General features: G+C 39.1%; 2 protein-coding genes and 2 long non-coding RNA genes across 6 annotated transcripts; 1 reads left to right on the top strand and 3 right to left on the bottom strand.

The window, feature by feature from the left end:
• Positions 1-1,156: 1,156 nt before the first annotated feature.
• On the bottom strand, positions 1,157-3,867 carry LOC113673304 (uncharacterized). The gene has a single exon (XM_027189696.2). The coding sequence runs from the start codon at positions 2,658-2,660 to the stop codon at positions 1,266-1,268; it is 1,395 nt and encodes a 464-aa protein (XP_027045497.2). The 5' UTR covers positions 2,661-3,867; the 3' UTR covers positions 1,157-1,265.
• An 858-nt stretch (positions 3,868-4,725) lies between these two features.
• On the bottom strand, positions 4,726-7,964 carry LOC149034371 (uncharacterized). The gene is made up of 3 exons (XR_016182765.1): positions 6,019-7,964; positions 5,684-5,834; positions 4,726-5,334 (listed from the first exon to the last, which is right to left on the bottom strand). It is a non-coding gene; the product is annotated as an uncharacterized LOC149034371 (long non-coding RNA).
• A 6,181-nt stretch (positions 7,965-14,145) lies between these two features.
• On the top strand, positions 14,146-20,876 carry LOC113673317 (threonine synthase-like 2). Of its 3 annotated transcripts, none has more exons than XM_027189710.2 (7): positions 14,146-15,031; positions 16,357-16,590; positions 16,876-17,439; positions 17,653-17,801; positions 18,568-18,693; positions 18,983-19,116; positions 19,719-20,876. In XM_027189710.2, exons 2-7 carry the CDS (start codon positions 16,368-16,370, stop codon positions 19,978-19,980), a joined length of 1,458 nt encoding a protein of 485 aa, XP_027045511.2. In that variant the 5' UTR covers positions 14,146-15,031; positions 16,357-16,367; the 3' UTR covers positions 19,981-20,876. The 3 variants fall into 3 exon arrangements, with proteins under 3 accessions (XP_027045511.2, XP_089049738.1, XP_089049739.1); XM_089193612.1 differs by having other exon boundaries at positions 14,923-15,031; positions 16,357-16,623; XM_089193613.1 differs by having other exon boundaries at positions 14,974-15,031; positions 16,357-16,529.
• A 5,353-nt stretch (positions 20,877-26,229) lies between these two features.
• Positions 26,230-27,617, bottom strand: LOC113673287 (uncharacterized). Its single transcript, XR_003446412.2, has 2 exons — positions 27,497-27,617; positions 26,230-27,411 (listed from the first exon to the last, which is right to left on the bottom strand). It is a non-coding gene; the product is annotated as an uncharacterized LOC113673287 (long non-coding RNA).
• Between the last annotated feature and the right edge of the window lie 157 nt (positions 27,618-27,774).

The following is a 27,774-nucleotide window of genomic DNA, read 5'->3' as shown; positions in this document are numbered from 1 at the left end:
TGCCTAACGTCCCTAAAATTATTCTCTCTAAGTAGTTACCATTTGCCTTTATTTCGCTAACTGCTCTAATTGAGTCGTGTCGAAGAAAACATACCATAGTGGAAAACTACTCCTGTTCAGCCCCACTCCTTAACATCAGCAACAGGGAAGTTCTCTTTAACCCAGCTTCCCACGCGCTGTAGAGTAACCTTATCAGAAAATGATAACGTTCCGAAACTTAAAGGGCCGCTTATTTAAACGAGATCGAACCCAAACCGCGGTTATACGCTAGAAGTGGGCCTCGGTGATTCTCCATAAGAGGGTTGATTTCATTTAAACAGATGTCCGTCTACTTTAAGGTTTCGGCCTGTTGACACTGTTCAAAAAAATTTGATTCTTAGATAAAAGGTTCGGCTAAATTGAAGATGGCTTAGAACGCGGTTTTGTTACACGACGACTAAACTTTGTTTAAATAACCGGCCCAAATTACTGGAAGAGTAATTGAGATGCACAAGGGTTATACCTCATTTGAAAGATAGCAAAAACAAAGGCGGTGATTATCCATGTTTTGTTTATTCATTCATTTATTTATTGATGTATTCATTTTTTCTGAAGCATTTAACCAAGCCGAAATTCAGTTTCTCGTAATTTTATTGGATGATTACGTGCTCATAGCCAGCCCAGTCAGTTAAGCGATAGGGGGAACACGGAGTGGGATTATTCAGCGTTAACGAATCTGGTTGCGTATTTTCAATTTGCAAGGGCCTTGGAACTAAAGTTTATATGATACTTTCATTGAGAATCTATGCTAAAAAATGTTAAGGTCATTGGTCTCTTATCAGTGGAAAATACTTCTCTAATCACGCCCGAGAAACATACCTTTTTCAGCTCCGGAAAACTGATTTTATCTCGACACAGGTTAGAAAGTATTTTGAGAATGTCGTCTGCTGAAATGTTAAAGGTCTTGAAATCGATCCGTGTCAAACAATTATGGTAACTAATACCACTTGAAACATTTGTAAAAGAAACCCGTGTCAGGATAACATCTTGTGATCTGTAAATGTTGTAACATTTCAACTTAACTGCACTCTAAATAGCTCGTTAGCACTCTAATTAAGGCTTTCTGAGTTTGTGGTAACGATCATTTGATTTGAATGGACTCCACGAATACCATACGATAGGAATAACAGATTTCTTTATTTAGCACTTCGCTTGTTTGAAGCTTAACGCTAAGTAATAAGCGCCGGACAGTCTTGTCAACGACTGGGTATCGCTGAAAGAGGAATTTATTCATATTTGATCGCTAGAACCGATGCTATAGCCATCATTGAACTATTTTTGAATTTCACTGTTATAAAATTGTCTTCATTCGGTACCCATATACACTGAGTGGCCGCGTGGATACCGTGTTCACGAAGCGCGCCAATGTAAACCACACAAGCGATCTTACTTTCGCAATCCTTCATTTTGTGAACGCAGGTTTTAATGTTTTGGCTCAGTTCCAGACACCATTGTTGGCAAGATCGACTACAAAACTGCTTGTCGTGTAGAAACGCTTGTAATTCCTCCCGAACACATTCTTGTATCATGTAGTTTTCGTTCTTCGGCTTGATCAGCCGCGCGCGGCACAATTTTTGTGGCAAAGCGTCCAAGTTCTGCGAATCATCCTCTGGCAAAGGAACGTAAAATATGTCCGGGTTGTGAAACTTGTGCAATTTAAGTACCGGGCGCGATGGTTTAAAAATTACTGATCCGGAACTCTCTTTCCGCACATTTTTAAATTGAGTGGATCCCTCGCGCGTTCCACGAGGCGATGGCAATTTCCCTTCGTGATCTACGGAGGCCACTTTGTTGTTTTCATGTGATGAACTATCAACCTTTTCCTCGCCAGCGGTCCCTGGTTTTGAACTTGTTTTAATTGCGACTCGTGGATCGTCCATTCGCAAAGAATGAATAAATTTTTCGTCTAATTCATCGAATATATTCCGTCTCGTTGGCTCTGGGGTGCGAGGCGTGGAAGTTTCTACAGCTGGTGATCCCACTTCCAACACATGAGCAGGCAGTGAAATCCTTCTAATTTTTCGCGTTTCTTTGACGGGTTTTAATTCCGATAAGCTGTGTTGATGTCCTCTGTCTTTCGATGAGCCCTTGTGAAAAATGTGGAATTTATCATCGTCGCCATAATGGGCAAAACCGTTTCCGCTTGGACCGAGAGTTTTGGGTGCCGAGTTAATCCGTAAAATTCTGTGTTTTCCACTCGGGCCTGTTATTCTTCGTATTCGAGATGAGTTATGCGAAGATTTTCTGCTGGGCTTGAGAAGCCACTGAGGAAGAGAAATCCGTTTAAATCGCCTCGTTTTATGTTCTGTACTGCTGGTAATACCAACAGTTTTTTTGCCATTAGTTTCCTCAGGTAAGGGTGAACTTGTCGCGCCATTGTTAGCTTCCACAACAACAGTCGGATCACCACAGCTTTTATATCGTATATTCTCTACAGTTCCCAAGTCTTCTTTTAAACCACACGAGGCCACGGTTACAACCTGCGATTTAAATACTTCTACTTCATAGTATTCACTGTCGTTGTTCTCGGCCAGCGTGGATGAGGAATCTTCTTCGTTGCAAGCGGATGACATTTCTGTTGCGTGGGGCGTGTATTGGGTTAGTAAGAATACGCGACTCATGTCTTGGATTTCGTCGTTTCTGAATATGTTATCACAGGCGCGCTTGGATCCGCTTATCTGACCACGAGTGTATTTATCACTCTAGTACGGCGGGCTGCATTCTTAAACAGCTCCAAGCCATTTCCGAGGCAATAAACCATTAAACTCATGCAAGTTCAAGATGAAAGACATTTCCAAGGGTCATTTTCAGTTTTCATCTCGCTCAGTGCAATTGGTTTTAATAAACAACAAAGATGTGTGTGGCGCTAGTCACAAGCTTGCTATTTAAAGATCATCGTGGGCTCTCAGAGGAAATATATTACGTAATTGACACCCAAATGACGCTTGACCCAATGACCTGGGATTTTTATGGCCCTAGTACAAGTCATATCGATTTTCAACCAAAACAAAAGTCTCTCAAGGCGATTAGGGAAATGATTGTCGTGTTTAATGTTCGTGACTCATTCTGTACCCGCGCGCACCGTTATGAGTCATTTCGCGATCGTAACAGGTGACCCTCCACCACCACGCATGCAGTTCATGACATTTGCACATTTGTAGAAAATGAACTTATTCGGTTGTACGTACAATACAAAAATTGCCAACGCGAACAGAAAATAAACAAAAAGAAAAACACATTAAATCAAGCCGATTTACTTTGGCTGAGTGGGTCGCCGACGTAATCTGCCGGCCCCAGACGGACCCATGGCGGCGCTTTCTGTTCTAGTCTGGGTAGGTTGTTCAAACCAAGATCACACAGTTTGACAATTTTAACAAGGGGCATTCTTAACGATGACTTGAACTTGCGCGAACACTACAAACAAAGGGAGAGGAATGCACCTGAAGTTGGTATGCAGCAGCAGTTATCTTTTGACCGCTATAGCAAAGCACGCGAATTGAGGAATTCCGTTTGATGCAGTATGCTTCACATCCATTCTTAGGATGTCACGGAGCGTTGGAGACATCCTAAAATTACTGCTAAAAAGGAAACTACGTATTATGTAGAGAGTAAAATTAAGTTAAGGGTTAAGGTCTTGGCCTTTGGTTGGATTCTTTCAGGTGAGTAACAAGGTTATTGGCACTTGTTCGAGGTCAATTGAGCAAAGTCTATGACAAATGGGAACAAGATAGGTCAAGATGATGTCACATACCGAGAATTCAGAACGTAGCTTTATAATCAATGCCGACATTTTAGATCAACTGAGTGTTGAAAGTAATACAACATTGTACCACTATAGTTTTGTGATTACATCAGTCTGCTATTGGTCTAGAAATTCCCGCCACTCTCTCAACTAACCAGACGCATGTCCACCACACAAGCAATGTGCGTACCTTATTGATACCCACTTTCGGGAAAATTGCGAGACGGTATATCCCGAGGGTTTTATTTTCGCGATCACAATAGGCAAATATGAAAAAAAAAACAAACAAAAAAAAAACATTAAATTTCGCGACTGGAGCGTTCTCAATTTCATTTTAGTTTTCAAAGTGACAACTTTTGACGAGTGTACGAAAGTTATCCTAAAAAATTGGTGTGCATCAGATGAAGGTGATAGCTAGATTCACGTCTCCATGTGCGAAATCTTCGAAAATTTACGTCATTTGACAACAAAAGATTCAAAACAGTACTTACCAGTGAGACCAGTTAATAATTTGTGCGTTTGTCAATCATATCCTGTATGTGATGGTTTTATTACATGTTGATCATTTTTTGCTGTGATTTGAATTTGATATGGGGATTTAAATTCGCTAGGAATCTCAAATTTTCGATTTTTTTACAAATTAGACCCGCGAAATTAAACGTTTTAGGTTTTCATTACATTTCTACCTGTACGGATGGATAATGCGCCTGTCTACAGTAGTTGTGGTCCTGTTTTTGGTCTTTAAGCTCTGAGCTAAACTGGCCTGTGAAATCATTTCGCTGGGTCCTTTTTCTTTGTCACTAAGCTATAAAACCGTAAGATAAAATACACTCTTCAATAAAGAAAGTAATATCCAAAGAGAGAGAGGGGGGGCGAGGGGGGAGGGGGGAGAGAGGGGGAGAGAGAGAGAGAGAGAGAGAGAGAGAGAGAGAGAGAGAGAGAGAGAGAGAGGTAAAAGTTAAGTGGGAATTGAGTAAGCTGCAGTGAGTACAGAATAATCGTGAATCAGTGTCAACTTAGATTCCTAACTGACCCGCTGATGGCAAAGGAGCTGGAGATAACGTCTATCATATGTTTTTTATTAGCCTTGATTGCGGCCTGTTCCAGGCGTTTAGTTATTAAAACGAAGCGCGATAGTAAACGGCGTGATAGTAGCAAAGGAGTGAAAAGACGAGAGAAGTTTGGGTCGAGTCGCGTAATGTTCTTCACCCGAGCCGACTCGACCCAACCTTCCTCACTTTTTCCAAGGGAGGGAGGGATCCTGATCCTATTTCACACACGAATTTGAGAAAAATTCACGCGTCACGAAATGCTTCAGCCCAATGTTCTACACAGGACATCCAAACATTTATACATACTTTGGCACGCGTTTGTGGTTCTTAAAAGGGGACGCGTTTCGAAAAGCACCACCACCATCAAAGTTTTATGACCATTTGCTTCGTGCACGTAAGCCTTGCGTTGTATAACGGCAATAATGACTCCTTGTTGTTTGGAATCAAGTTCACTTTTATCGGTACGGATCCATCTTTTCCAAGCCTGACTTCTGTGGAAATCTTAAATGTATACAAAGGTATAAATTATTTCTCAATATCGTATCTGTCGTTGAATAATCCACTATAAAGAATGACGACTTCCACCAATCGTTCTAATCCTTGAGGTGATTCCTCAGTATTGCTCTGCACATCCTGTATTGCGTATAAAAATCAGATAATCGGGTGAATAAGCGCGCACATGCCGTGCACAATACCTTGTTCGGTATTGTTTTTCAATAAATGGACCAGGCAAAGAGGTACGATGCTCTTGAAGGAGCACAATGACATATATATTTTTATGCATATTTCTTGTGTACCAGTAATCCCCTTTAAACAGAAGAAGAAATTTAAAAAATCCATTTCCACCTACCTAAAAATGTACCTTGAACTGATGAAAGCACGCGCGTGATTAGCGCCAGTACAGGCATGAATAGGGTAAGTTTGGCCCACCACATCTTTTAAACAAGCACGGTGACCTATCTTCTTAATTGTATTTTTCGCCACAGACTTTGGTAGGGAACCTTTAAGGAAATTTTAAAAAAATTGTTCGATAATTTTTTTTTTCTGAGTAGTCACCCTAATAAAACTCAAAGCTTCAGCTCAGCTGTAAACTCAAAACTCCACTCTCACATATCATTTCCGACACGACTTCATAACTGATATTGGTATGGATACTTAGGAAACATAAGAGCAGCGCATACTTACAGTAGCGTCAAGTAGAACCAGGTGTGGTCCGTACCTCCCATGAAGCCCTTGTTGCGAGACTTCGTGATGCACACATGGAGGAACTTTTTGTAAGATGACTCTCTGCTAACAATGTTGTCAGCTTCTCCTTCCTTTGGTATAAACAGAAATTCACCCACGCTTGTTGTATCCAACTCTAGGACCTTTCACGAGGGAGCTCTCGTTCATCTTTGCAGTATTTGGAGAAAGCGGTGGCTTTAATTATGTATTTTCGGAGATCTTGCCATGTGACCTGATTTCTTTTCTCAGGATGCTCTTGAAGTAAGACTGCCGCAGACAGTTACCTCTCTACAAACTCTCAAAAACTCAAAAGAATGTTACGTTTGTATCTTACGTACGTTTAAGATTCCCTTTCATTCGACTGTTACGTTAGTACCTTGCTCACGTTTACGATTTTCTTTGAATGGATTGTTACGTTTTATCTCGCGAAAATGTAAGATTCTCTGTCATTGGATTTTTACGTTAGCATCTCGTGCACCTTTAGGATTCTTTTTCTTTAGATTTATACGTTAGTAGCTCGTGCACTTTTAGGATCCTCATTAATTGGATTGTTATGTTAGTATATCGCGCACTTTTAGGATTTTCTTGTTCGATTGTTTCATCAGTATGTCGTCTAATCTGAGAATCCTCTTTCATTCGATTGTTACGTTTCTATTTCGTGCATTTAGGATTCTCTTTCATTCGATTGTTACGTTTCTATCTCGTGTACTTGGGGTCCTCTTTCATTCGATTGTTACGCAAGTATCTCGCGCACTTTCAGGATTCTCTGTCATTCGACTGTTACATTATTTAGTACCTCGCACACTTTTAGGATTCTCTTTCATGTGATTCTGTTTCATCCGATTGTTACGTTAGTGCCTAGCACACGTTAAAAATTCTCTTTTATTGGATTATTTTCTTAACATCTCGCCCTTTTTTAGGATTCTCTTTTTATTTCGATTGTCACTTTAGTATCTTGCAATCCTTTAAGATTCTCTTTTATTCGTTTGCTGATTTAGTATGTGGCGCATGCTTTTAGGATTCTTTTTCATTGGACTGTTACATTAGCATGTCGTCTACTCTGAGAATTCTCTTTTGTTCGATTACGTTTCTATCTCGCGCACGTGCGGTTCTCTTTCATTCGATTGTTAAGTTAGTATCTCGTATACTTAGGATTTCCTTTCATTTGTTTGTTACGTTAGTATCTCGTGTACTTAGGATTTGTTTGTTACGTTAGAATCTCGCGCACTTTAAGGATTTTCTTCAATCAGATTGTTACGTTTGTATCTCGCGCACTTTTAGGATTTTCTCTCATTGGATTGTTACGTTTCTACCTCGCGCACTTTTAGGATTCACTTTCATTGGATTGTTACGTTTGTATCTCCCGCACTTTTAGGATTCTCTTTCATTCATCGGCAGAAATATTGGACAAGATGGCGGCCGCGCTTTCGTCTATAATGGCGTCCAAATAATATAAGAAACTGTATGGAAATTTGTAAAATTTCTAAAATATAACAATCAGGAGCTCATGGTCCCGTCTGCTCTCGATCGAGACATATTCAGTACTGATTCTGCTATTCATCAAATCTCACAGGGACTAGATAAATAAAAACCACCTACTTCCCGAGCCAGTTCTTTTGTCATTGATTATTGACCTAGGTCGCCATACAGTTCTTCAAAATCCGTCGTTCTCCATCCCAAACACTCGCCTATTACAGGAAAGTGCATCAATAAAGTCTACTGCTCTCGATCGAATTGACTGATACAGAGTTCGAATCGTCCAAATATCCTGTAAAATTGCCATTTCCTCTCATCAAAAAAGTTCCCAACGCGCCAGAATATCCCTTATTTTCCGTGTTGGGTAAGTTACGAGACGCCATGTTGAAAGCTTTGACTGAAATAGTGAAATACGAGCAACGCTGATCTTCGAATCGTCGGCCATATTTGTTTATGTTCTTGCAGGGAAATAAATTAGTTCTCGGTTCTTTTTCGGAATAGAAATATACCAGGCATTGAATGCAAATTCAGTAGTCTAAGCGCGAAAATTAAATTAAAGCAAATCAAAATTCTGACATCATGTCATCGCTCTGCCTCAAAAAATCCCAAAGATTTACTTGCAGGTCTTCTTTTCTTTTTCTTTTCATCAAATAGAAGATTTGCGGTGCTCAAATGTATAAGTCATGGTACGAAACACTCTTCTTTGCAGATCGAGCCGTGATCGCCGGCATATTGAATTCTCTTGATATTCTATTGTTCCGGAGTGTAATACGATATACCGCTGATAATTGTTAGCGGGCTCGAAATGTCCCTGATTTCTGGCGATGGGATAGTTACGTTTGTATCTCGCACACATTTAGTATTCTCTTTCAGTAGATTGTTAGGTTTGTATCTCGTCCACTTTTATGTTTTTTTCTTTAGATTGTTACGTTAGTAGCTCGTGCACTTTTAGGATCCTCATAAATTGGACTGTTATGTTAGTCTTTCGCGCACTTTTAGGATTCTCTTTCATTGGATCGTTACGCTGGTATCTCGTGCACTTTTTAGGATTCTCCTTCAGTGAATAGTTGTGTCAATTTCTTACGCCTTTTTAGGATTCTCCTGCATTTGATTGTTATTGGTTTGTGTATATGTCGTGCGCGTTTAAGATTCTCTTCCTTTTTCGTTAGGACCTTGGGGACTTCGAGGAGTTTCTCTCATTTGATTGTTATCGGTGTTGGTATCTCGTGCGGTTTTAGAATTCCATCTCATTCGACGGAAACGTTACTATTTCTCCTACTTTAGCATTTTAAACATAGATTTGAGATAAAAAGGTCGTTGATATCGAGGGAATCATTTATATCCTGAAGTAAACTCCCAATGAAGATTTTTACGATAAAAGCTATCAACGGTTTTCACGACCCTCTACATGATCTACTGAACGTGATCTTAGTGGTGATCTTGTCGAATGGCACTTTTGGAAGGTATGTGCCACACCACGAGCTTGACTTCTGTTGTTGATGAATCTTGTTATATTAAGAAGGCTAAACTTCAGAATACCCCACAACTTTGGTCCGCCTCACTTACGTGTGTCGGGAGGCTCTGAAGATCGAGGCATAACACAATAGACGCTATTCTTATTCAATGACATGTAAGTATCGCTGTCATTTGCATTTCAATCACCGTTGCAAAGAGAACCATGTGCTTCCCATCGAGTTTGAGATTTCGGCCTCCTTTACGGAGTGCTAAAGGATACAAGCTCATGGTCTGTACTGGTTTTTCTTTTCTCAAGCTACGAATAGATGAATGTCACAGTTCCATACTGCGGTTGCGTACGTTATTCTCTCGTTCACTCAGTGAACTCTCTGCTTTGATTAACAACTCCGAAACTTCCTGGGTCGAGGAGTTTTGCAATTCGAAAGAACTGCAGACGTTTACCAAACAGAGAGAGAAACATGACATAAAACTCCGTCACTTGCTCAGTAAGAGGTCTCCTGTTAATTCAGGCTCATCTCTGAAAGATAAATGGGTCATGAACCTTTCCTCCAAGAAATTATCCGCGCTGGAACGGAGTGGTTTAGAGAAGGGTTTAAAGTTTGCTATTGCTCCTCGCAAAATGCCGACCGCCGAAATTGTCGCCGCTGTTGAGGAGAGTATCTCTCAACTCGACGACGATCGTAGGCATTTGGTAAGAGCAGAAGTAAGTAGCATACTCAGGCGTGCTAAACCTCCTCCCAAAAACATTCAAAAGGATGTTTTCAATGCGCTTATAACTCTCAAAAAGGATCCGGACAGGCTCGTATTGTCTGCTGACAAGGGTAATTGTGTTGTGGTTATGGACAAACAGCAATATCACGACAAAGCTTTGTCCCTGCTCAATGACAAGAGTACGTATGCTGTCTTAAACTCTGATCCTACCAGTAAAACTCAAAGAAAGTTAAATAAAATGTTGCTTGATTTGAAAAAAGCTGGCAGAATTAGTGACTCTACGTACAAAATGTTATACAGTAGTGACGGCTTATGTCCACGTTTTTATGGCTTACCTAAAATTCATAAACCGGGAATTCCTTTGAGACCCATTGTCTCTTTTGTTAATTCTCCGACTTATGCAATTTCTGGTTATCTTGCGAGAATTTTGTCGCCTGTTGTTGGGAATACTGATTACACTGTCAAAAATTCCTGCGAATTTACGGATTTCATAAGAGATAAAACTCTTGGCGCTTGTGAAGAATTAGTATCTTTCGACGTTGTTTCGCTCTTCACTAAAATCCCAGTTGATCTTGCCGTTAAGGTTGCGGAGGAAAGACTCAGAGAAGATGCTTCCCTAGGACAAAGAACTTCTTTGCCTGTGGAGGATATTATTCATCTGCTGTCTTTTTGCCTCAAAACCACGCAATTTACATATAACGGCACATACTATCAACAGGTTTTTGGTACAGCTATGGGTTCGCCTGTTTCTGCTGTCATTGCCAACATGGTAATGGAAGACGTGGAACAAAGGGCCTTAGCCACTTCACCGGTTAAACCCTTTTTCTGGAAACGATATGTCGATGATGTTATTTCTGCGGTATCCGGAAATGAAGCGGAGCGCCTCTTGTCGCATTTGAATTCAGTAGAGCCGTCGATCCAATTCACCCTTGAACGTGAAAAGGATAGACATTTGCCCTTTCTTGATTTAGATGTGTCCAGAGGGGTTCAGGGTAATTTAGAGACAAGTGTCTACCGTAAACCCACCCACACCGACAAATACCTCGCTTTCGATTCTCATCATCCTATTTGCCATAAGAAGTCTGTAGCCAAAACTTTACTTAGAGGGCTGACTGTCTACCATCATCACTCGATTTGAAGGCTAAGGAGAGGAAATATGTTTCCAATGTCCTAAAGGCAAATGGCTATACAAAAACTTTTCTCCGTAACTGCCAAAAACCAGTTACAAATAGTAACGCTCTTGATGAAAGGGAACCAGCGACTGGTTTTGCTGTTATTCCTTACATACAGGGTGTTACTGAACCCATCAAGAGAATTTTGAATAGCCACAACGTTAAAGTTGCTCAAAAACCTTTTCAGACTTTGGGGCATATTTTCGCCAAACCTAAGGATCCTGTCACGAAAGAACAACGAACCGACGCCATTTATTCTATTCCTTGCAATGACTGTGACAACGAATACATCGGACAGACCAAACGCCAGTTTGGTACACGGTTAAAAGAGCACCAAAAAGCGGTTTTTCTTTGCAAAAAGGAAAATTCAGCTTTATCGGAGCATACTTGCCTAACCAACCATACAATTGGGTGGGATAATTCTAAAATTATCACCACTAATCGGCGTTACCACCAGCGCCTTTGTTTGGAGGCTTGGCACATTAACTCCGCCCACGCTCCTTTAAATCGTGACGATGGCGGTCTGCTTCCTGACGCCTATTTACACCTCGTCAGAAAAAAAGGCCGCTAATTAGTGATCATATAAAAGGACCTCTTGTTGCAGCGTTTAGATCACCCCTGATGAAGGCACTAGACAGGAGTGTCGAAACGTTGGGTCTATGAATTGTAACTTCTTCGGTTACATTCATTAAATCTGCAAACCAGTGTAGCTTCAAACTATGTCTGAGTTGCGGGGTATTCTGAAGTTGCTCCTATTAAGAAACGTCGCAAACTCGTGGAACGGTGTGCGATTATCATAAAGAAACCTAACTTTACCTAGAATAGCGAAAGCTGTTGTCGCTGTTGCCAAGGAAATTTGAAGAGTTAGGAAAAGGATGATCACCACAAAGCTTTGAAAAACGTGGAAAAGGGGCGAAAGCTTGTTTTTAGCATGAGCGCTCCATTTCCCTACAAATCACTTTCGCGGGGTTGCGGACCATGCGTCAGGTAACTTGAAGGCCGCTTTCGTCACAAGTTATTTAATTTGAAATCTGTCCATAAATTTAGAGCTAGAGCTCAATTGAAATCCAGAAATCGAATCCCAAAGAGTGATTGGACTTTTGTATGTCGGCTCAAATGGTCAAACTGCTGGCTTCCTTTTCGATCCTTTCACTAGAGAATGAAAGAAAAATTACATAATCAGAGAGGAGCAAATGCTGTGACAGATGCGCGTGACAGATACGTGCCATTGCCGAATAGCGTTTTCTGTAGACACAGAAACAACAATATTAAATATCCTAAGTAAAATTGCTACAATAAGTGTGTATTGATGATAATCAAGGTAAAAAATTTCCACACACCCCCATAATTCATTATGCATACAGTTCTTGGATAAAGAAAATGATGAGAAGAAGCATTATGACATTATCATGCTAAAACATAGAAATGGTCACACCATTTGAGTGTGACCCTTATGCTGTTCATAGATTTCTAGAGGTTATATCAGGCATATGTATTAAATCAGGTTATATACATATGCATTATTGACCAAGCATGAGGTCAAGATGGCTGGATCTTAACCGAGTTCTATTTTTTGCATTTTTATGGAAATTTTACATTGAGTAGCTTTTACTACCCTATATAGCTCTGGACAATGGCAAGAGATTATAATCTTGTGACAATGGTTATCACTTTCACCCAGTCAATGATAAAGTCTGAAATTAATTTTTCTGACCAGGTGCTTTAATTTAACTCTTTACACCCTAACATCATTATGCACATTCTTCATACTGTTCTCTATACATTTCCTAAGGTGCTGGACAAGGAGAATTTGTCAAACAAACAAGAGCTTCTTTGGTTGGTAATCATTTCCTTAATTCTCATGACCTTAATATGTGATTCAGGGGTGATACTGTAAGGAGAAACGAGATGCTAATCACCCTTAGGAGTCAAAGAGTTAACAAATAGATTGCATGTTGCTGATCATCTGTTCAGTAATAGTTCACAGATGACATCAAAGTGTGGTGAGGAAAAAAGAGTGGCACATATGGTGTAACTGAGTGTGTGAGTACAAACCAATGAAAATACGTAACTGTGCCATTATTCCTTATTGTATAAATTTCAATGGACATATTAATTAATGTACACTATCTTAATCCAAATGTCTTTATTTGTGATCATGAGAGATTGTTTACTAATGGTGATAAATTCTATGATTAGGTTCCTGCAGTCTTAGCCCTTTAACTCCCAAGATCTGATTGTTAGTTGATTCTAGCTGCCACACATTTCCTTCAAATTTAGTTTTGAAAATTTGATGTTTGATCAATATACCTTTAAAACTCATGTTTGAGTGTTCTCATGACCAGTTTCTTGAATGAATGGATTTATTAAAGGGTGAAGTAACATGTTAATCCCCTCTGGGAGTTAAAGAGTTAACCCTTTAACTCCAAAGATCTCATTGGTAATTCTCCTATACTGTCTGTCATACAGTTCTTGTGATGTTAGTTTGGAGAATTTGGTATTAGATCAACTATTAATCCCCTGACTAATATTTTTCTTTATTCTCATCACTTGTCTGCTTGATATTGTATTGATGTTGTAAGGAGAAATTATGTCTTGGCCACTCATGGGAGTTAAAGGGTTAAGAAATTTCAAGGGTTAGTTATCCCAAGAAGTGAAAAAAGGACTTGCATAGCAGCAGTTTATTTTCTTACAAAAGGTTGAATGACTTTGATGTTTCATTTCCACCACATTACTCTGACTGGTAATCTACAATCTACTTACCAATTCCTTCAGAGCAATGTTGGATGTCTCTCTTTTTTGTTTTGTTTTGTTTTTTTTTGGGGGGGGGAGGGTGTTATCTTGGGAACATTTTAATTTTGTAGGCTATGCCTTTGTGTGAGAAAAATGAACAATGATTTTTATTGTTGTGACTTCCTTATCTACATATTTCTGATAGCACGAGATTGTGTACTTCAATTGAAGCTTCCTGACATCAGTGAGCATGTATTGTCCTCTATACACTTCTTAAATTGCTGTCAAGAAGAATTTGTTTGACAATAAAGAGCTTCTTTGCTTGGTAATCATTTCTTTAATTCTTGTGATGTTCAATTCAGGAATGATATTGTACATGGGAGAAGTTAAACACATGTCACTCTTAGAGGATATAATGCATATGGATTAAGGTTCTGACAATCAAACAATGCCTTTTGCAAGTAAATACTTGTCAATCTTCCTTAGATATTTGAGTAAGTTAGGGGCCACTTCTAACAAGCTTTATGCATAAAATTATATTTCTGTTTTCCAAGGACCATTAGCAGTCTGAGTCATCATAGCAACAGTTAAGAGCTTTATTGTTGGGTTTGATGTAACAAAAGAGGAGTTACAACAACTTTGCTAGTGGTATGGCTCAGTGCTTTTTTTATTTTTATTTTCAGCTAAAAAACAGCAACTTAGTAAGAGGAAAACTACACTTTGGCTGTAAGAAAAAAACCAATACATACATGATAGCCGGGTACATTCTGTAGGAAGGTAATATGTGATTTAGTGATATGACTATACCTGCCCAGTTTTCTTGTGGACTCACTCTTAAAAAGTTGTTACTGTTTTACCAAAAAAGACTTGGTTGGGGTCTATAATTGGCCACAGAATAGACTATGGTGGAGAGGCCCATTGACCTAAAACTCTCCCCCCTTGGGATAGCAACATTTATCATGAAGTTGCCAGTTAGAACTAATTTGACAAAGGCGTGAATTACCAAAACTGGTGACTTCATGATGAAGCTAGATAGCTCCTCTCAGATGTGTTAGTTTGATCAATCAATCGATAAACTTAAGTTAATCATGGGTAGTTTATCAGCTATTTACAAAAGGATCAAAAACTATTGACCATAACTATTAATAACTGCTTTCCCTGAATGCCGTGCCTTAGAGAGCTTTGCTGATTTCTCATATATTTTTCCTAACAGAAGGAAATATTTTGTTTGTTTGTTTTGTTTTGTTTTTTTTTTTTTATAAAAAAAAAATTTAACTTTGTATTACGTAATGACTATCCATTCGGTTGGCCCTCTTGGTTGTGCGGTGGGGACCAAATGAGAGGCCCTGGAGACGAGGTTGGCTTATAAGAAACGATTCGCGCTTGTGTTCTGAGTAATTCGTGGGGTAAGTTTTTAATTATTTATCTATTTAGCTCACAAGTGAATCAACCCAAAACCTTAATTTCTCAGTCGAAAGAAAAAGAAATCGACAAACTCCGACGGTCATTGTTGGCAGACTCCGCAACGAAAACTGATTTTGTCTCGGTGTTCAATTTCAAGTCTACTAACAATTTTACAATCAGTACTCCAAAGTTCGTGGTACATTCAGACGTCGATAAACAAATATTTCGGCGATGTTTTTGTGATTTGAAAGAACCGGTCAAGCACCGATCGGCACTTGCTTTAGCTAATATCTCATGGGATCCTCTGACGTGATGACGAGGCAAAGAATAGTTATTCCATTTGTTCTAGCGGGTTCAAATACACGCATTAATGACTACCACAGCCCTGCATTATATAATAATGGATTATAATTAAATTCAAATGAGCAATGAAGGGGTGATTAAAACAATTCTCAAGATGCATTTAGAAATAGGTAATGGAGAATCAAAGATCAGGAATAAGGGATCTAGCTGTTATTAATTTAGGGCTTGGAATTAGAGTCTGAAATTTCGGAATTTGGGTTTCGAAAATCTGCTAGAGGGAATTTAAATATCTTGAATTTCTAGAGTGGGGGTAGGAATTGAAAATGAACTGACGGAGAGTGGAATCTGAGTCATATGAGGGTTGTCAGTAGTCCATTTTACAGTTACTTGCTTGGTTGCTAAGCTTTTGAACAGGAGTGAGGCTAAGGGTGACCTTGATATCATACAAACATTGCTGCTTTTTAAAGTTAAATTACCTTGTTATTGTGTTAACCCTTTACACCCTAACATCAGTAATCATATTCTCCACACTGTTCTCTGTACATTTACCAAAATGCTGACAAGGAGAATTTGTTGAACAATCAACAGTTTCCATAGTCTCATGACATTAATGTGTGATTCAGTCTTAGGGAGTTTCAATGATCATGACCATCTTGTTGAGGTTTCTTCTGAGCCATTCGCTATCAAAAGTGAACTTCTTATCTTTAAATGCCTTTTTATAAAAAGATTAAAGACATATTCCACTGAAAAAACATGATGGTTCCAGTTCAAATTCTCCACCCCAGCCAGGCAAGGTTCAAATTCTCCACCCCTCAGGGATGGTTGACAGTCAAATGCCCAAGGGGAGAGATGTTGATGCTTAAATTTGATAGGTGCATTACCTAATGATCTTTAATCTGCAATGCTTTGCTGAGATGAACCTTCAAATGAATTGTATTTAATAATAACTTATATATGCCATACATGCCATATGAGCGTAATGATAAATGTGCAGAGTAAAATGTACCTTGTGTAATTTTTACAGGTTAGGGAAATATGAAATACTGTAGCACTCGAGGAAAGGTGCAGGCTGAATCATTTGAGGATGTGCTATTCAGTGGCTTCACTAGTGATGGGGGATTATATATGCCTGAGAGAATTCCAGTTGTGGATGAATGTACACTGCAAAAATGGAAGAGTCTCTCATATATAGAGCTTGTGAGTGAAGTGACTTCTTTGTTTATCCCTCCAGAAGAAATACCACTAGAGGAATTAAAAGGTTTGTCAGTTAACCTTTTACATCCTGACATCAGTAAGCATATTCTCTTGTGCTGTTCTTCTCCTATTCAACTCGATATCTCACTTGTGTGCCACCAAGTTGAACAATCAGAGAGAAATTCCATATCCATGTGCACCCATGTGTTATTCTCTATTTATCTATTTTTCTGATGTTTTAAAACAGTACGGTTTGAGTGTATTTTTACACAACTATGACAGAATTAAGTCAATTGATGAAATAATTTTTTTAAATTTATGCAACCTGGGAATTCTTTTTTTTGGACAGATCTCATTACCAAAGCATATGCTGAATTTCAACACAAGGATATTGTGTCCCTGGCAGCAGTGAACAACTTCCATGTGTTAGAATTGTTTCATGGCAAGACATTGGCATTTAAAGATTTTTCTCTGGCATGTGTTGGGGCTTTCATGGATTACTTTCTGAACAAGAGAAAGAAACATGTTATTACTGTAGTGTCAACTTCTGGTGACACAGGGAGTGCTGCCATTGAAAGTGTAAGGAAATCAAAGTGGGTTGATATCATAGTAATGTATCCTGAAGGACACTGCAGCCAGATTCAGGAACTTCAGATGACAACAATTCTTGATGAGAATGTACATGTCATCCGAGGAGAAGGTTCATCAGATGACTTAGATGTACCAATGAAAAAGTGTTTTTCAGACGATGCATTTGCAAAATCAAATAATCTTTGTGTGGTAAACTCGATCAACTGGTGTCGCATAATGGTACAAACAGTGCATCTTCTATATGCTTACTTGAGGGTTTGTCGCAATGTTGGAGACGTAGTGAAGTTTGTAATACCATCAGGAGGACTTGGACATTGCACAGGTAAATGATCTTATCTGTTAAGTCAATCTCTTAAAATGCCAAACTATTCTTAAGCTCAATTCTGAGATATTGATTTTAGGATCAGTGTGTCAGGACTACTCAACCTGAAATACAACAACTGACCCATAAGTCCTATATTGATATTACATAATTATATAATATATTGATTATCTCTGAATTTATGATTATTTAAGTATGTAAATTTCCTTACAGCTGCCATGTGTCTGTATAAAATGGGTGTTCCTCTGCAAGTGGTGTGTGCAGTCAATGAGAACGACATTGTGCACAGGACCCTATCATTGGGTGACTTCAGTCCCAGTGGAGATGTGAGGCATACATGGTCATGTTCAATGGATATTGAGGTATGAATGATAAGTCTGACTGTAGCAAGCTGGGACAATGCAGGAGTAACAATTAACACTCAGTATTCCTCTATGTAAAGATGACCTGCCATTTTGGATTTTTTACACAAAGGAAGGTTCAGGGAAAGAAAACATCTATCCTGAAGGGATGAATGACAGGCTATAGAGGGGATTACATACCCCACCACCTTCCCTCTCTAACTCTAACTCAAACATGATGGCTTAGTGAGTGGTAACAAGATTTTTGTGCTAAGTTGCTCTCCCTGATAAAGCTGTCAGCCAAAACTAGCTTCTATTAAAGCTTCCTTTTAAACAGCTAAGAGCCTTGGCCCCAGTCTCTTGTGACTTGTTTGGGTTTTCTACATAGTGGTCCTGCCCCATGATAAGAATTTTTTTTTTCAGTTTTTTTTGTTCTTTTGTTTTTTTTTTGTTGTTTTTGTTTTGTTTTTTTGCAGTATGGCATGCAAAGCTAGACCATCCCTTTGAGATTAATGCTCAAAGATATATCTTTGTTATACAGTATATATCTTTGTGTTCTTGGTTTGGGTCTTAGAACTTAGGTTAACCTAAAGTCACAAACAGACTTTGTCCAAGGTGGAAGAAGATGTAGGGAAGTTAGGGATTAGCATGTTTTTGGAACAACAAGAATTAGAAAAACTGCTCTCTATAGTTAAATAAAATTGCATAGCAGTTAAATAATTAAAAAATGATTCAATATCTTTCCACTGATGGTTCAAATTGTGTAACATTCTCCTTTAATTATTAGATTCCTTATAACATGGAACGTCTACTGTTGCTCTTTTCTGACATGAATTATGGTCGTGTTGATTCACTGATGAGAGACTTTGAACAGAATAAGTCACCGATTATACCTGAAGATTTAAAAGGAGAGGTAACCTGTTCATTTGGATAATAATGTAAACACAACTTTGCATTTGATTATGATTTACCTAAACTTTCAAATATGAGTGTGATCAGCATCATACCTAACATAAGAAATTTGCAGTTTGTACCTTAATGTGAGTAGCAAGAAAACTTATTCATAATGTGTGGATATTATCGGGAGAAGTTACATTTTAATGACTTCCAAGTGTTGAAGGGTTATTAAAAATAATCCCAGAAAACATGTCGAGGCTGAATGCCAGTAGCTATTCACAATTCTAACTTTTTCTATATTACAGATGTGTAAGGTCCTCTCTTCTGCCTCTATGTCATGTGACCAAACACTTAAAACAATGAAGGAATGCTGGGATGAGAACAAGTACCTTCTTTGCCCACATACAGCTGTTGGTGTCAAAGTGGTCTGGGACCAAAGGTAATTGTAAACTGATACTCATTATAAATACTATGTTAAGTAATACACCGTTTATTATCCGCTGAGAGGATAAAGACCACTGTCGGTATGAGGTCAGTGGAGTTGTATCTCTTTGTGAACAGGTAGAAAGTACATATATGTTTAGCTGCAGTATCAGTCCTTTAACGGTGAGTACGTTGTTTGGTCTCGTCACTCGTGGGTAGAGAGTGCGCTGCGTGTTGAGACCAAACAACGGCTGCGAAAGAGATTACTAAGTATACACGCGTGTGATTTAGAGTAAACCACATTGTCGGAGTCGTAGGCAGAAGCGGGAAAAACCAACCAATTGCTATGTGAGTTCTCAGGCCTTCCGAGAGTCAAAAACTCACCAGATCAACGGTATTAGTATTCTGCTTCCGATTCCGCTGGTTTGATTTTTAACAGTTGCTATCGCTCTGTGCTCTGATTCCTACTCTGTTGCTTATTTAAACCAACCATAATACCACTGCACCAAACGTCGTTCAGTTTTGGCATGTTAGCTACTACAGGTGTAATTTGTTCTCATTGATGTAATCCGATCCCCCTTCCTATTCATGTTAGTGATTCCTTGTTTCCATCCGCAGACATGCCAGTGATCTTAAGACACCCATCATATGCGTAGCCACAGCAAGTCCCGCCAAATTCCCGGAGGCCGTCAGGGCTGCTGGTATTGAAATGCCGCCGTACCCGCAGTTGGCCGAGCTATTCACCAGTCCCACAAGGTACACGGAAATGAAGAAAGGAGAGGACTGGTATCAAATATTGAGAGACATGATAAAAGATATTTCCCGCAATAAACATCACAACGAAAACAATGGCACAGAAAATGGGAGTGAAGACAGGTAGAAAAAAACCGACTGAGTTTGGAATTTTTGATCATTATTTCTGACAGTGACTTTATCGTAGGCGAATATTAATTAAAGTTAATTTATTATTTTAAGTAATGGGATTGTATTTTGTAAAGCAGTGAGCTTTTATCACTAACCATGGTTTTCAGTGAAGAAGACAATTCCAATGGGTGCAATAAAAATCTAAAATCACTGCTAGAATTGATGTTCCCTGACTGTATGGTGAGGTGTACAATGGATATTAAAAGACGAAGCGGTCGTAATTATTAATACGTTAAACGTTTCCATAAAGGTTTACTTTCTAGCTGGTCAATGCCAAGAGGTTATCAAGGTCGAAACCAAATACGGCAGCTTGAAGACATTCTAGAGTTCACAGAAGTCAGTTTCACAAAGATTACTCCCTAGATCTGATTGTTAATTCTCCCCTCTGGCTGCTACAGATTTCCTTGTGAATAAGTTACGATAATTTGGTGTTAAATCAAGATAACAACTTCTACCTGATACATTTGGGTATTCTCATCACCTGTTTTCTGGATAGTGCATGAATATAGTAGGGAGAAGTTACTTGTTAATCACTTCTGGGGGTTAAAGGGTTATGATAATTTGGTTTTAGCAACTGAGTTGATGGTGTAAATTGGCCATCGTAAAGAGTTTCTGAAACTGACGTTTGAAGCCTTATCCCTTTGTCCGAGCGAAGGGCGCGCCCTTCCGAACAATATCACCCCTAAATCAAGCACGAAGTACATGAGAATTGACAAAATGATCGCGAACTCAAGAAGCTCTTGATTGTCAGACAAATTCTCCTTCTAAGTACCATCTTGAAATGTGTAGAGAACAGTGTGGAGAATTTGCATACTGATGTTAGGGTGTAAGAATTAAAGTGAGTTAAACTTTTGACTTTGTCCTGGTACTATCTCCTGGTAAGCCTCTCCTTTCAAATTCTGAACCAAAGAGCTGTAAAATTGTAGATGATATGCTTTCACTTGCTACACCCAACATGCCTTCTGTTGCAGTCGGTGAAATAAAAAAATAACGAAGACAAATTTTATACTCGGTAGAACGTGCAGCGTACTCCCAGCTGTATGTATCTACATACATGTTTGAACTAAAGAGTAGAGAAAAAAAAATTTAAAGAGGGACAGATAGTGCTCTGTACCGAGATGTGCAAAAAAGTGACAAACCTTAACATGACTTGTGTCGCGTTTGTATATTTTACAGACGTTCCCCTTCCGTCTCGTTTTGAAAAGCGATCTCTCTAATAGTTGATTTCCACGTGGTTTGCTAGTAGTTACTCTCCCCTCGTTTTCTCCCTATTGGAAGTGAGATTAAGTTACTGCCCTAATGAGCCCCCCTCTACCAAGCCCCTCTCTTAATTTACCCTCCCACCGTCTATCAATTACAGGTTATAAAAGCTCCCCCCCCCCTTTTTAGGAGGAAAGCATCGGAAAACATTTAGGTTCAGTTATGAATTAATACAAATATAAAGGTATCCCTATCATATGTCATATCTTTTTCACCAAAGAAAAGCAAATTGTGCATAATATCCGTGAAACTTGGGCGACAATTTCAAACGAAAATTATGGTGGGAACTTTTACCCTGAGTAATTTTTTGATACACCCTTCCCCTCTTCTCAATAGACCTTCCCTTATGGAAACCCTGGGAATCAAAAACGCCCTCGGAGGTTTATCAAAGCGTGTATAAACGTTCTTTCGCGTGACCAATTCATTGAGTGAGGATTTCAGTGGGCGAGCCGACTTATCAGATTTTGTTTGAAGTCGTTGGAGATTGTTTACGATACATTTTAAGATATGAGGTTTATTCAAACTGGAATTCGAATCGATAGCGGAGTTCTTTATCGCTGAAAGGCTTTCACCAATAAGGGTTTCCGCTATGCGTGACTTCTACGATTACGTCACGATAAGTTTGCACGCAATACGAAATGACACGATTTTGCACTATAAACACTTTCCTACCAAATCTGTTATACTAGCAAGATATTTTTCTAATGAAATATCTCTGCTGTCAAATGCCAAAAGGGAAAACTCTGATTTTCACCTTGAAGTGCCTGTTCTTGATACTGTCAAACTGAGAGAAAACCCATTTAAGTGTCATCGGGGTCCACTTCCGGTTATTATCGAACACCATGGTTGATAGATTAGACGAAAGAACAATAAATCAAAAATCAAACGCTTACTAGCAAAGGGAATGCTTTCCTGTTCAGTTCAGGATCCAGTTATAAAGTAAAGTAAAGAAAACCGTCATTTTTATAGGTCTCCAATCAGTGTCGTAGAAAAACTGCTTTATTTGTCAGCATAATTTTTTTTCTGCCATTCCTAATGTATTGGCAACGTTCACGCGTAAAGCCGCAAGTGTTGAGATGTCTCTTGCACACCATGGAACAACCTTCATTGAAAAAAAATGAATTGTTTAATTGTTTAAAGATATAAAAAATTGACGAAGGGGGGCAGAAACATCGGTTAACTTTGATGTTCTTTTATTTTATTTCATATCAATAGTCTTAATTTTTGTGAACAAATAGGTGGGGTTATGATTGAGTAAACAAAAGTGTAAGGTTCGTGATAAAAGAAGGGAGTTCATTGTCGGCTGCCTTTTGTGTTGGTTTGTGTCTATCTATTCTGTTGCCGCCCTCAACAAAAATGTGCACATAGGCACGAAAGCTCTGCTGCGAGTTCTTTTAAAACTATCGGATGAACAACATAATCTTATTAAGATGACGACAATCATGACCTTTTACCACCATTTAGGAGAATTTATTATGATACCACTTGTTATTAAATGTTTCCTGCTTGTAGTCGTTGCATTTGACTTGAAACACTGATTGTTTTGTTTTGTTTTTGCAGCACAATATGACGTTAGCATAGGAAGTAAATAAAGCTTCTGATATTTGATTGTGATCCAAAAACTCCAACCGTACGTACTTGTGTGGGGGCATATTAGCCGAGTGCACTATAAAATGTGCGATGAATCAGATATCAGATAAATTTTGGCGAAACATACCTTTGAAATTTCTCCTCTATATTTCTAACGTTTTCGAGATCGTCAAAACTTTTGCAAGATTTCACTGAAAACGTCCAAAATATTCGACAATTCTATATTTCGTAGAACTCCGTGTTATTCAGAGATATCGGCTCATTGAACCTCATTCAACATTCGCTTTGCATGTGTTCCAGTGAAATTAGTAAGGCGATTGAGGAATAAAATCTACAAGATCTTCACGAGCAAAGGTTACTCGTTTAACATTTCTTTTAGAGGGGGAGGGCGAGTCGGTAGTAATGATTTAATCCTTTCCGACTTTTCCTGTTAGTTTTATTTCGTCGTGGAACTATTATAAAAACCAAAAGCGGGACATTCTCGTCCCTCTACATAAGTGGTTTTAAAGAATCGAAGGGAAGGTCTCTTTTTTCTACGCAGGATTTAACAGTTTTACTATAAAAAGCTTAGGTTCCCACTCGGGGGAAATGAGATGACAGCTTCACTTGAAAAGTTGCTCAGCGGTCGCTGTAGTGTTGCAGGCTCTATGGCTATCTGTTAATTTTCATCAAATGTTAATTCGTTCAAACATTGGTTTTGTGTATCGATCATATTTCTCTTAGAAGTGATGCAGTTCGGTTGAACATTTCCTATAAATTAAACAAATGCTCTCCAAATCATGTCTCTCTAACGTCGTTACATTGGTAATTGGAATACAATGCAATTCCGGTTTCGGTGCTTTCAACTCAAAACCCTCAAGGTGTATAACTTTTATTCCAATCTTATTCGCCAACATACCAACGTACATGCCATCCTGTCTGAAGAAAGATGACGAATGGAAAAAGCCTCAACAAACAAAACTACCACATCGTAAGACAAAATGTTTCCAACATGAAACCCATGCAAAAATCTGGATAAAACACCCGTGGAAATTCAGTCTTCCCAACTTACTTCCCTTTTTACCACTCCTGAAACCCTAAGGGTTTTCGTTAAAATTACCCTCGCATAAAATTTCTTTTGGAGAGATAAGTTTACATAGAGAGGAGAGAACAGCTTCAATGCTAACGAAGACATCATCGGCGTCTGTCTTTAAAAGAAAAGAGAACCTGCCTACGTTATCGCCTATTCGAAGCCCATCAGTATTTTTCTGGTCTGATTCTAGGAATGGTCGAGTAGTCAGCTCGCACAAGGTCTCCATAAACTTCCTCTTCCCGCAATAGGGAGTAAGACAAAGATTGATTTCGTACTTCAGTGACAAAGAAGGCCATTGTCCATCTTAGCCGGTTTGAGGGCTCTTCGGAAAGCCCAAGTCTAATGAATATCCGTGTTCATTCTTTGCAACTTAGGTGGAGCGGATGATACAAAAATAAGAAGTTTGTAAGTGCTGCGCACAAGCTTTATCAGTGTTCTTTAGTGTGCGAATTGCAAAGTTGAACGATGTCTTTTGAAGAGAGGTCCCGTTGATGTAATTACCTATGATGCGGAAGAAGTTGCCGTCTCGAGCGACTCAATAGAGAAGAGCTTTATCAAGAAAAAGTCAAATTGTTACCACGAAGCGAATGTAGGGATTCTTGACGCTCTTCTCATCATTAACGATTGGAAGGAAGCTGACTTCAAAGTGAATTGACTCTCCGTGAAATTTTCAGATTATTAGCCGATCAGTTTAGATTGTCCTGCAATCCTAGAGCTTCCGATATTTTTCTGTGATATCGGCTCACTGACAACTTTAAAGAACAGGATATGTTAGGTGATACTACAAGGGTGGGGTGGGGGAGGTAAAAGAGGTAGAACGGGGGATGGGTACATAGACTGGTACTGTAAGGTCAGTTAGAGAGTGGGGGTTTGACAGCTTCGTTCTTCTTTCAGTATTACCTGATCACGCAACTAAAATAGAACCAAATCTGTGATTCTTGCACATTAATAAAGCCGTTTAGTTATTGAATCAGTCATTGTTAAAAATGAATTTGAAAATTATTGAAATCGTCCCTTTTTCAGCAAAAATTGCAGTTAACATTACGTTTTTGGCAATTCAAACAGTAATAATTATACTCACTTTGCCTTTTTAAGGAGCGCAAGATTGAGGCTGCATATTTTTCGACTGGTTTGGCGGAATTATTTAGGACTGAAGCAGTTAGAAATTATTGCCGAGGTACAGGTTGGAGCTGAAGCACCTCAGGCCACATAATACTGACCAAGAAAGACGATGCATGCAAAATCACGCTTGAAATCATCCGTCTGTGACCCGTATTAAGTGGAAATCCAACAGAAAATTCGCGAAAACATAATTAACACATAAAAGATTTCGGCAAGGAAATTTCACATCTCTGAAGGTTCTTTTAGAGTCCCTCGACGTGCAACTTTTCAACGCGCAAAGTTGTACGATGACCGTCTTAGTGATACAAAATCTACTTAGCTGTCTCGGCTATCATATTTACAGGCGTCGGCATTTATGATCTGAGCCACTCAGCCTGAGGCAAAGACATTTTCGGGTGCCTCTAGAAAGGTCATACAAATCAAAGAAGTATATTTTATACCCTAAAGCTTCTCATTATCTTAAACCGCGGCTGAAATAGATCAACGTAATCTAATTAGCTTTATTTTTATTTCAGTTCGTTTTAGCTCGTTTTGTTTATTTCCCTTGATCGACCATAAAGTCGCAGTTGAGAGATGGGGAAGTGCGGAGGGAGGGTAGTGGGGAGGGGGGAGGGGGAGGGGGGAGTGGAGAGCTAACAGTGGGCACAGATGATTTAATTTATGTTTTCGACGATGATCTGTCATTATTACCTTTTCTTAATGACCCAATTACGTCATTTTAGATCCGAAGTTATGGCACTTAAACTCAAAATGCAATCTGTAACATTCACAAATGACTGTGAATATAAGAATATCATATATTTTAACTGCAGATTAATTAAAAATATATGAGAGTGATCATGGCTGCAATGAAAACTATTTAAGCAGCAGTGAAAATGAAGCTTGCAAAAAATTCAGGCTTGAACGTAATTTGAACCCATGACCTCTGCGATACCGCTGCAATGCTCTATAACTAAGCTAACTGAGAGCTGGTCATTTCCTCTATTCGTAAAAAAACCCGTCTTGCGATGAATGGGCGATAGACAACATATGAATATCGTACATTTGAACCTGCGGAGTAATAACTGATGATGAGAGCGATCTACGCGGTGATGTGTAAGATCACGTGCGGCCGAAACCGTTACCTATTCCGTCAAACAATTCACGACGTTAACGGGCATCAATGGCTAGAATATTTTAATTAACTTGCCGTCAGTCTCCTCCCTTAACCCTATAGCTACGTCAGTTACTTTTTTATGTATTTCCATATATGATAAATAACAAACAGGGCAAAGTAAAACTGGGAGTATTAGTCTGGGCGGATATAGAGGCTGCCGAGGGGACAGTCACATCCCGTACGGAAGTCGTCTGATGACTGATATATAGTGAGGCTAACCACAAGTTCTAGGTTTTTCTCTTTTATGTCTTTTCATGTCTTTAGATCCGGTCCAGATAAATGTTTTGAAAACTTTTTATCACTGCCATATTAGCTCCATGCCTTAACGTGAAGTTCGTTATAGGTAACGCCTTGCTTGATCCAATACCTAATAGGTCAGGCTTTACTTTCCTCAAGATCGTGCAGATCGCCCCAAAGTATGCATAGGTGATCGGGCCGACGACTGTATGGAAACCAAGCGAAACGACTCCTTAAGACCAGAATAATCGTGGCGATCTCGATCGTCGTGCCCTTACGCCTGGCCCATTTTAGCTCATGAAACGAAGATAGCGGCAGTCGGAACAATTAAAATTCAGGAAATTGTTCCGTACCTTGAATTGCAAATGGCAGGAAAACCAATTGACGGGTCTGGGTGATCAAATAAAACTGGCCTTAATCTTCAGTTCAAACCGTGCTCCTCTGAAAATGTCTAGCACTTCACATTTTGTTTAGCAGTTCAATGCATTCAATGCATATTTGATTGATTGATTAGTTTGCGTAAAATGTCATTAATCAAGAAAAGAGTCGGTGGGGTGACTGAATAGCAGTGGTGTGGCAGGTGTAATTATAATCAAAAGTCAAATTGACGATTACAATTGACAATAAAATACAATTATGATTGTCGATAGAATACAGCTTGTGATGACGACATCACGTGTTATCTGCAAACGTTGAAGAGCCTTTTAACCACATGTCAGTATTTTTGCCTTGTTTCATTCAGTTGCTTTGTTTAGGTCACGACTCAGTAATTTTTCCAATCGAACATGCGAGATGATTACGTACTTCAATTTTGAGTGACGCTTCGCGAAATTCTTGTCAAGTTTGTCTCTGCTGATTGTCTATTCCGATATCAAGCGAAATATTGTGGAAAATATCGCCAAGGTGTGATAACATTGACAACTGACAAACTTGACGACTCAGTTACAGGGCTGCGAAAAGAAGAGAGGGAGAGAAAACAAAAACGTAATCAAATATTATAAACATAAAGTATTATGAATCTTATCTTAAGGGTACCTGATATAAAGTTAGCCAAACGCACGAGGGATCGCCGAGGTTCTTTGTAAAGGGTTTGGTCACGCCGCCCGGAATTCTGCATCAGCGAAAAAGTGGAATCAACTCAATATCTGGTCTTCATCTAAGTAGGAAATGGCTAACATTACACGTCATTTCCAAAGGAAAAATTCTCTTGGTACTTCCGCCGATTCTACCTGAGACATTTACCAGTTGTCTTACTCCGATGAAGCGAGGAAGTCACAAAGTTCTGTTACTCAGTGTTTGTCAGTCAGTTCAAA

The sequence above is a fragment of the Pocillopora damicornis genome, chromosome 14 (genome assembly GCF_964200805.1).
Source record: "Pocillopora damicornis chromosome 14, jaPocDami1.2, whole genome shotgun sequence".
NCBI classification, from domain to species: Eukaryota; Metazoa; Cnidaria; class Anthozoa; order Scleractinia; family Pocilloporidae; genus Pocillopora; species Pocillopora damicornis.
The sequence above is the reverse complement of the archived record's forward strand: the minus strand, read 5'-3'. Positions and strand labels throughout refer to the sequence as shown.